The following is a 10,760-nucleotide window of genomic DNA, read 5'->3' as shown; positions in this document are numbered from 1 at the left end:
TGCTGCACAGTGCACTTCTCAGAATACACCACTATTGCAACATTGGCGTAATATCATAGTGCTTCATTAGTGCTTCAGTAAGTACTTAAACAATAAGTTTGCTAAAGCCCAGAAGGTTTTTCATCTTTATAGATGGTAACTGTATTTTCACTATATCTGTGTATAAGGATACCTATCGTATATTCTGACCCCCTGATTTCTTTGGTAAGGAAGGGGGCAAGAATTCTGGTTCAAAATTTCAAAGCATTTAAAGCATTCAAAGCATTTAATTTTATACAAAATTATATGGTGTCTATAACTGTCTGCTTTTCAGAAGAATAGCCTAAAATAACTAAAATAAATATTGAAAAATTTTGATCATTACTTTGTAATCACATCTCATATAATCGAATTTAACTAATGTTTTTTTTAATTTGGAAAAAGTTTTTGTAAAAAGAACATATATAAAGTATTAAGTTACTTAATAATTTATATCGTTCTTGTAAAATTCTATTTTAGTTCAGATCTAAAATATAGGCAATTATATCCAAACACTATAATAACATTTAAAAATATATATAAATAATATATCATTTATAAGAATTAATCGAATTGCATTTTTGATATTGCATGGGAAATGAAAAATCATTAAATATTTAGAGTGCGTTTCGTTTATTATCCAATGCGATAAATTGTGTCATCAATTCCCTTAAGAAATATTATATCATCTTCCTTCTCTTCTCCGCAACCACATTCAGCTTTTTCGTTAAGTAATACATCATTGTTGATTTCAGATAATTTCGTTTCTACCGACATATTTTCTTCGTCACTACTAGTTTCAGCTTCCTCAGTAATTACAGTGGTGTGATCAAGATTCTTACAACGCTGAATTACACCAGCAGCTTTGCCAATCTTCATGTCTTTTAACATGTCATCGATTTCCTTTAGTGCTGCAAAAAACTCTTTTTTAAATGGGGGTATATGTGACACATCCATTTTTGCATTCAAAATCCAATGTAATTCCGTCATAGCAGATATAAAGTTTTTATGATTGTTTGCAATCAGATTTTTTAGGTTATATAATTTTTGCAACACAATTGGAAGAAGTTTAGCGTCCGCATATTCTTCACTAATTCGATAGCTAAATGAATAGAATTCTGAACCCAAATGATCGATTTTTTTTCCAATAACGTTTAAACGATCTACTGTTGGTGCAGTGAGAGTGCGACAAAGCCACTTTAAAAAATCTTCATTCTGAAGTAAAGAGACTGCTATTTCGCTTTCTTTGTCAACAATGGTATGTAAACCCTCTATATTTTCCATATTTTTATAACAGGAATCAATAACGTGAAAATTAAGTTTATTTTCTGCACTTTGTATGCATTCTTCTATCTCATCTAACAATTTTAGGTTTGTTGTGAATATGTCAATGCCTTCATTTATGATTGGTATTGCAGAGATTAGTGATGATTCCAATCGATCATTTAGTTTCTCGAAAACTATACCTTCAAGCTGTATTTTGTCCTCTTCGCAATGAAGTTTTTTCATTATAAAATTTAAAGCAGTGTGAAGTAGTGCCATATTGAATTTTGTAATGTTTGGTGTTCCCAAAGCAAGTTGGACTAACTGCCCAATTGTCATTTGAATAGGAGGCATTTTAATTGTATGCAAAATTTTAAGTAATTCCCCAAATAGTTTAAATTTAAAAAAATATACCACAATCGAAAATAGATTAATTTTTTTTTAATAAATCATTTAAGAATTAGTTGTTTTTTTTTTAAATATGACAAATATATCTCAGAATTTTAGTGGATCAAATTAATTTTTAAATTAATTTTGGTATTTTTCATATAACTTCTTTACCTGAGAGTAAATCATATTAAGAAAGTAGTGATAAATTTACAAGAAATCTGATTTATATTAAAGCTAGTTAAGGTCTATAAAGTGTACGCCAATAAAAAAAATTTAAAAACTATATATCTAGTTTATATATATTGGCAATCATACCTCACCATTTAGTTCGAAAACTAAGAGCAAAGCCATGGAGTCAAGAAAAAAATGGTTATTTTTAATTTTAATAGGTTATATTTGTTATAAAAATTGCGAGTGCAAGATAGGTATTATAATAACGATAGCATAATATTTGAAGCCTGTAGTCTCACGATATGGTTGGCGTTATAAGAATTAAGTTTAATATTAAAATTTTAGCTTATGGCATTAAAATATCGGTGGCGCACAGTGTGCTGAAACAGAAATTAGCAGATCAAAATTTGATATTTTTTGAACGAGTACAGATATTGGATTAAAATCAGATTTTCCTTAAATACAGTTTTTGAGATGGCTTTTTTTTCTTTTCTTTTTAAATTAGTGGTGTGAATACACCTAACAGCCGGGTACTGCGGCCAAAAGAGTTCTATTGTAACAAATTTATTTTTAATTACACAAACCCCTTAATTTCTACTGTTGACAGAAATTCCATACGATACAAGTTTCTTCTGTGCGTTGCTAAAGCTAGACAATCACAAAGAATATGCATAGTTTGCTCATTTTCGAGACATAATCTGAATTCTGGATTAACAAATAACATAATTGAAGTTTATATAGGTGATTTTTCAGACTATAATGACCCGTGATAAAACCCGTTAGCAATCTTAAATTACTTTTTGTAAGAGTATGATGTAATCAGTGCATTGCTTTATCTGAGTCTAGGGAAATCTTCTCAATGCACCAGACCCAAACGATTCTACCTCTCCCTGATTATTTCTTTTATATTGGCCCAGTTCAAACCATAAAAAGATTAAGAGGCTATAATAGCAGTTCTGTTTAGCTCATCAGCTCGCTTATTACCTAAAACTCCCAGAACTCAACAAAGATTCACCTTATTCTGAACTGCAAATACCTGTAGGAGCTTATAATACTCGAGGACCTGTTTCAACTTGAGTGTTCAAGAAGTCAGAGTTTTTAGAGTAGCCTGACTGTCAGAGTAAATAACAATTATGTACTTTTTCAGAAAATACTGAATTTTGATCGTATTATTTTCATTTTGGCGCTCTGTGCGCCTTTTGATTTCGTCTCTTTTAATATTTTTAAACTGATTTATTCATTTACTTGAACTCTCTAGTATATTTTTTTACATCGGCAATCTACATGTTATACATATATATAATATATATAGATATATAATATATACATATATTATTATATATAGATTATATATGTTAAATTTTTTTGATAAAAAATTATCACAGAACACTTAAAAGTATAATTACTTAAGAAACTGATATCATCTCACCAATGTTATCAATTTTCAAAGAAAAAATTGTGGCGATATTTTTTAGTATATTTTTTTAAATAAAAATTGACAGATACTTTTAATGCAGAATGTAGTTAGAACATTAGTATTTCAACAATAAATAACTCATTGCTTTTACACAATTGTCTTGCTGTGCTTTTCATTCTCAAAATGATTTGAATAAGATTTTGTTTGGATTGTGTAAGGTTGTTTAAAATCCAGATGAAATAATAATACCTTCAGTTATATTAACGATGACTAGACACGCAACTCAACCCACACATTCAAGCTAATCTATAGAAATCGAAGCTATTGTATCTATTTATCGATAGATACGCATTAGACTGAGCAGCTGTATGCATAATTTTGTAACGAAGGTCATTCAATAGTCTGCGTGACAGAATTACTAAAGGGGTCCAAATCCCAACAACCAGATTGGATAAATTTGGTTGGTAGTAATAGAGCATCCATTCGCTTAGCGTGGGTCTCATTGGGTGTCAATTTTGAAATATGGCTCAACTCATAGTCCAACAATGAATTGAATACACTAATTTATCATATTCATGAGCATTTCATGGTTAAACTCACATTGCCAAACCATAGGCACTTTAACATTCATTTTGTTGCCCTTTTCACTTAATTTTGTTTTTGTATTCTTTGCAAATATTTGTTTAGGATTAAGTGCGGGGGTAGTTGAATTTTCATGCTTATAATTTAAGTTTTATAATAAATAATTTTATTTAAATTTAGTTATGTTTAGAAAATCCTTTTACAATAATTTATAGCACAGGAGTTGAATATTTACTCTTTTAGGTAACAGCAAGGACTTTTAATATCCTTTTGTGGTATGAGTTTTTTTTTTGTTTGATTTATGTGAACTGCTAACAATTTCAGTGGTTGCGGTTATACTGTTGTGTTTCGTTATTTTCGCATAGAGTTTCTGTAATTTGTCTTCATCCAATAAAATAGTTCGGACATTTCCAAAGGTTTTTTGAGAAAATTGTTTGCTACTCGCATGCCAGGAACGACGTAGGGAACGTCATCCATTCACTGTAGTTTATATTTTGGCAAATAAAATTATTGGTTTTCGTTAGCTAAGCTAACATGTTACGACCCTTGTGATTTGAAGTCGAATTTAAAATAAATAAACTTATAAATTTTATTTGATTTTCAACGAAAAAAATAAAAATAACGATAAGTTTGAAATTCTAAGCTTTTTTAAATTTTATTTCAGGTGATTGCTAAATTTTTTGTCAATATTTTTGGAAAAGAAAGATGTTGTTGACTTTAATCTCTTGGATTTAATAGTAAGTGTACCTGTACACAGTTTTTGACTTCAACCTTTTAGATTCAAAATTACGAGTACATATATCATTATTTTTGATCAAAATACTTAAAAACCATTTTCTTCTATTTAACGCTTTGTAATTCACTCTGCCTTTAGTTTTAGATATCTGTAAAATATATGTTGAAATCAATCTTGAACTTTCAGGTTCTACTTAGGAAAAGTGTGATTAATATTTACTTCTTCAAATAGGTGTAAATGTCACGTTAACTGCACCAGTTGAATAAAACCTGAGATTACATTGAAAATTTAAAAGAATGCAAAATATATTCAAATAAATAAATATTGTACCTACCTTATTTATTTATTATTTAAACTTGTACTTTTAATATTTTTAATATTTATTTTTATTTTAATAAATAAATATAAATATTTAAAGCCGCCACTACCGACACTAAGCTAAACACGTTTCAAAACAAAACAAATGCACAACACAAGAAACGTCAAAAAAAAGCTTTTGTGCAAAGAGCTTTGTGTTAAAATTGATGCGCGCGCATATTAACTACGGCGAAAGCGCAAAACAGCAACGACGTCAAAAATCCAAGCCAGCTGTAAACTAAGCTTTGCGCTACGTTAAAGTTTGGTCTGATGCGTATATAAGAAGACGCATTTACTTAGAAGAAGGCAGTCAGTGATCAACACGCAAAGTGTTCAGAAGCAGACAGAGGCTCGTTATCAACTTTCGAAGACAAGAGAACGTACCAGGGACTTGGACAGTCAAACACAACATACAAAGTCGGTCGCAGAGCTAAGTATAAACAGAGACTTACATAACAAATTTTCCTTTGATTTGTATATCCCTCCTATAGCCACCGTACATAAGCGTGAACACGTTTATATTCTTTCCCAGTAGCAAATATAAGCGTGAACACGTTCATATCCTGCTATTAAAACCTAATATAAAGCGTGAACACGTTTTATTCCTCCTATAGCCACCGTACATAAGCGTGAACACGTTTATATCCTTTCCAGTAGCAAATATAAGCGTGAACACGTTCATATCCTGCTATTAAAACCTAATATAAAGCGTGAACACGTTTTAGATCCTTTCCTACTTACTAAGCCATATATATATATATAGGCGTGAACACGTCTATAGATAATAACGTCTATAACCCGTAAACTTTTCTTCCACAACAGGTATAATAATTTTTATAAATATCAAATATAAATGAATAAACATTGTTAGTTTTAAGACAACTTAATAATAAATAAATATTGAAATCAAACACTGTCTTTATCCTTTAAAAATTTATTGTAACGACCCAGGACCAACCCCTGAGTATTACCCCGGCAAACAGAGCGACGAAAAATTGTCGTTACACATTTAGCTATAGAAGATTAGTTCTCAGTTGGTGTGGCCGATGATTATAAAAGTAAATATGAAGTAACATTATGAATCCAACTTGACAAGATTATTTCTTTATATATTTTTAAATTTCAGTTAGTAGTAATTGCAATCAATTAGTAACTTAAAAGAGGCAAAGAAATTGAGATCAATGGAGGAAATTGAGATCAATAAAAAAAATAAGTACAAAATATTGTTCTTCAAAGATTTTCAAAAAGGTAAATGAAATTATATTATTTGCCTAACACACGTCCTGAAAAAGACCGATCATATATAATTAAATCAAGTAGATCAAATCCCTTCGAAATTATTATTTCATTAACTCAGTCCAATATCCAGAAAACCATAGACTTCTGCTTTTCTATATTACTAACTCCAGCCCTGACATATCCAAAACACAATCAATTATCACTAATCCCACTAACATCCCATCATACTATGCATTAAATAATCTTGAGGTCTGTGTGGCTATAGCTGTAATCTCTTATATAAGTTAATTGTATCTTTTAAGTGAAATGTGTAACTTCTGTATAAAAAAACAATATTATTTGCTATTGCGTAGCAATGATGATAGAATAACAACAATTATACTTTATATTGTTTGTATTGTGTACAAACTATCACAAGCACTTGCGTCTAAGTTTTATAAAACAAAAATTATTCGAAATGGAATTTAAACATCGCAACCAGTTATTGTTCGTGACCTCAAAGTGAATAAAATGTTTTTGAAACGTACCCTAAATCGTTATAATAGTACAGGCAGCGTTGCCAAATGCTATGATGGTGGACAAAAAAAACACAGCAACTTTACCTGAAACGATTGGGAAAGTGAAAACTCAACTTAAAGGAAATCCACGTCGTAGTAGTAATCAAATGAGCAGAGAACTGAAAATATCCCAGCAAAGCATCCGGCGCATATTCCAAAATAAGCTCAAAGTAAAACTTTACAAGTTCCAAAAGACACAAGATCTTACACCAAAGCAACAAAAAGTTAGACTTGAAAGAGCAAATGAGTTGTTACGCTTGCACGAACCAAGAATGTGGCGAATTTCCATACAATGTGTTCTCTAATTTTAAAAATTTCCCCATTGAGCACTTTGTAAACTCTCAACATAATTGTGTTTAATTAACTGAATACACTGCGGAATATTTGAGATTACAAATGGCTACCCGAAGTAATTTTTCATCTCAAGTAATTGTATGGGCACCTATGACTGCCGATAGATTCTCTCCAATCGTTTTCATCGAGTCTAGTGTCAAAGTAAATGTTATTTATTATTGGGAAAAAGTTTTGGGAGTTGGTTTAGAACCATGCGCAGACAAACATTTTGGTCGTAGACCTTGGACGTTACAACAAGACCCGGCACAAGATTCGGTCTTATAAAGCTCGTGTGAACCAAGAATGGTTAAAAAATCATGTTCCACACTTCATTTCGTTAACACTATGGCTTTCGAATTCGCCCGATGCGAAACCGATGGACTATTCCATCTGAACCATTTTAAAGGAATAAAAATGGGCTCTTTTCAGCCCATCTGAAGAGAATCATTGTTCAGGAAGGAGCTACAATACTGTAAGATCACATTCGTGAAGCATGTAACTCATTGTTAACCATTAAAGACCATAGTCAAGGCAAAAGGTGGCCATATCGAGCTAGAGTAAATGGATTCTTAATTTTGATTATTTTCGCAAATTTTTGTAAATTGAATTAAAAAATAATTTCACACAAAAAAGATGTGGTCACTTCCATAGGTAATCTTTTTATCGCCTTACCGTATATATTGACATAAGTATATATTTTAGAAAAATATTTAAAAATCCGTTATATACATAGTTTATAAACTAAATAGTCTTCCTGCTATATATATTTAAGCTATTTACACTACACTATTAAATTTTTTACATTTATTTGAGTATTATTTTTTAAGTCTCTAAATATTTGTAGCCACAATAAATTTAAGGTGAACCCATGGAACGATATTTAAAATCCAACCGCTAAGTTATCATTTTGGTATTTATTTATTTTTTTATTATTTACACAACAGTTTTTATTTGTATTCTGTAATTTTACTTGTGTTTGCATTGTGAGCCGTTTTCAGTTTTGTTTGGTTGGCCTTATTGGCAACATTACAAATGCTTGAATTCTACGAAAAATGCACTCGTTTTCATTTTCCAACTGACCTAGTTCAAAAAAAAAGATGAAAAAACCTTAAAATACAAAATGATCAAAAACATGTTCCAGATTTCACTTTTGCACCCATAAGTACAAGGATTTTCAATTTTTTAAGTGCTTGCAGAAGTTTCTTTTGCCACTCATACACAAATTTTGTATCCTGACTTCAGGACTCTTGGACTATCTCCTGCAATAATGCAACATTGTCTGTGTGTACATCATTCGATTGTGTCTGTTTCGAGTTGTGTTCGTGTCTATATTTATGGCTAAGAGTCACGTGGTTTAAACTTTAAACTTCTGACCGACATTTTAATTAAGTTTTCACTTCAGTTTGCTCTAAGAGTGAGTAAGAATATCTGTGCAAAATATTTCATAAATTCATTTTTAATACCACAATTTGGTAAATTGTGATGAAAAGTTTCCCAGTTCAAATACTAAAGCACCATGAACGTAATTTCAATATTTTGAATTGCATTGAAATCGTTTGAAAATTGAGATGTTTTCTAAAACTCCTATTAAAAAAGAATATTAAACGACTTTATTTACTTCAATTGCTTTTTAAACTAAATTAAATAAATTTTAAATATCATGCAGACTTGCTCTTCTTAAGAGTTGCCAAACTAATGGTTGTTTTTTCATACAACCTACTCTGCACACCTAAAATTTAATAGTATTTTGTTAGATATTTTATTAATTTAAAATGTTTCAGATGCAAGTGTTTCGAAATAAATTCAAAGATTTCAATATTGATATATTGACATAAAAAAAGAGATTCGACATACATATATGTAACTATTTAGACTATTTAGATGCATGAGAACTTAAAATGATAATACAAGACAGAAATATTGTTGTGTTAAAATTTTTTTTTTATTGTAATCTATTAGATAATTTCATGGCACTTGTTTTTTGAAAATGATATCCGACATATGTCTGCCGCGGCTACAAGTTACGTGGTTGTTCAGTCCAATTTTTCACTACTTTTTGCAATAAATGTGGTCGTATGGCGCCAATGGCGTCAATAATGGCATGAATATTGGCTTCCAATGCTTCAGGAGTTACTAGTTTGTCGGCTTAAACCAATGACTTAACATAGCCCCAACCCCATAAAATGTAATCGAGAGGTGTTACATCGCACGAACGAGGGGTTCAGTCAGCAGGACCACTTCTGGAAATGCAGATGTTTCAAAATTGATTTCGCAATGAATCGATTGTTAAGGTCAGTTGCTATATGGTCAGTTGCGCCATTTTGTTGGAATCAATTTTCGTTGCTGCGTAACTGATTAATTTTTGGAAACCGGTGATGCCACCAGTGTGTAAAACAATGATGATTTTTTAACGGCTTGAGCATTATCTTTGCTCCGTAACGACTAATAACTACATGAATTGTTTGCTTACTAGGCCCATTATATTGGCCGTAAAATGGGCGTAGTGCTCTATGAATTTCGCGAACAGATTTATTTTTTTCGAACTAAATTTCTACACAACAACCATAGGTATGTAGTTATTGATAGTTCTCATGCAGCTAAAGAAACACACTATAGTAGTGGAGATAATAGAGAAGGATTTATTCTCGAAGATTTAAAAATGATTTATTTATAACATTACAGAATGAACGGATTAAGGAGTATTTGGTCAAAAATTGCAGTAATACGGTCAAATTTTTAAGGACTTAGATTTTCTTTCCTTAATAGAAATTCAGTAATTGTTTTTTTTCTATAGATGAAAGTGGTGTGACTATCGATAGTTGATGACTAATTCCAAACTATCGATTGTCGAAACTATCGGTTTTTTGAACCAGTAGTTAAACTTTTTTTTGTGAAATTTTTAATAGAAAAACTAAAAACTCAATAATTTGATCATAAAAACATTTATCCGTTTTAATTTAAATGTTGCTATCGATAGTAAAGGACAATTTTTAGAAACCATTGTTAATGGGCTATAAATTGTTTAAGGAATTTATATTATATGAAATTCATTTTAAATACCCGTTTTAACGAAAGAAACTAAATTATTATTATAAACTGTTGTTTTCAATAGAGAGGTGTTTATCGAACAGTAGTGAAATTGCAACAACAAAATTTTTTGTTATTATTTTAAATTAATTGATTCCATTTTTGGCTAACCATACAACCAAATACCTGTCATCAGTGGTCTTGCAATTATTTATTATATTTATTTATTCCTAAATAACTTTTTTATTTATTACGAATTTTTTCTATGAAAATCCAATGGTTTTATTGTACCAAACCGTATATAAATTTCCCTTTTCTGTAATCGAAGAGGTATTAATATTACCTAATGATTAAAAACTATTTTTAAAACTTCAAAATATATGAAACAATATAATAATTTTTCCTTTATTTAAATCAAAACTTTACTAATTATAGTATATCAACAGATTTTCGAAGCTATTTATATACGGGATTACCAATATATCATACTATATTATGACGATTAACTAGTACTTAAAAAGTATCTCAAATAAATTTAGGATATAGTGTATAATAATCGAGTAATTTTATAATATCAAAATCTATAAAAAATTTTTTAAATGAACTGTGAAGAATGGTTTCTAGTTTTTCTTTTCTCATTTAGTTATCAACTATCCTAAATGAAGATAAT

The 10,760-nt window shown here is 30.0% G+C and overlaps 1 protein-coding gene across 1 annotated transcript; it reads right to left on the bottom strand.

Annotated features, from left to right (window-relative positions):
- Window positions 1-654: 654 nt before the first annotated feature.
- On the bottom strand, window positions 655-1,635 carry LOC119680820. The gene has a single exon (XM_038093818.1). It carries the CDS (start codon window positions 1,633-1,635, stop codon window positions 655-657), a length of 981 nt encoding a protein of 326 aa, XP_037949746.1.
- Between the last annotated feature and the right edge of the window lie 9,125 nt (window positions 1,636-10,760).

The sequence above is a fragment of the Teleopsis dalmanni genome, chromosome 1 (genome assembly GCF_002237135.1).
Source record: "Teleopsis dalmanni isolate 2A chromosome 1, ASM223713v2, whole genome shotgun sequence".
Classification (NCBI taxonomy): domain Eukaryota; kingdom Metazoa; phylum Arthropoda; class Insecta; order Diptera; family Diopsidae; genus Teleopsis; species Teleopsis dalmanni.
The sequence above is the reverse complement of the archived record's forward strand: the minus strand, read 5'-3'. Positions and strand labels throughout refer to the sequence as shown.

Bases quoted from the DNA above. Each gene is read 5' to 3' on its own strand.
- LOC119680820 (XM_038093818.1), bottom strand. From the start codon at position 1,635: ATGCCTCCTATTCAAATGACAATTGGGCAGTTAGTCCAACTTGCTTTG.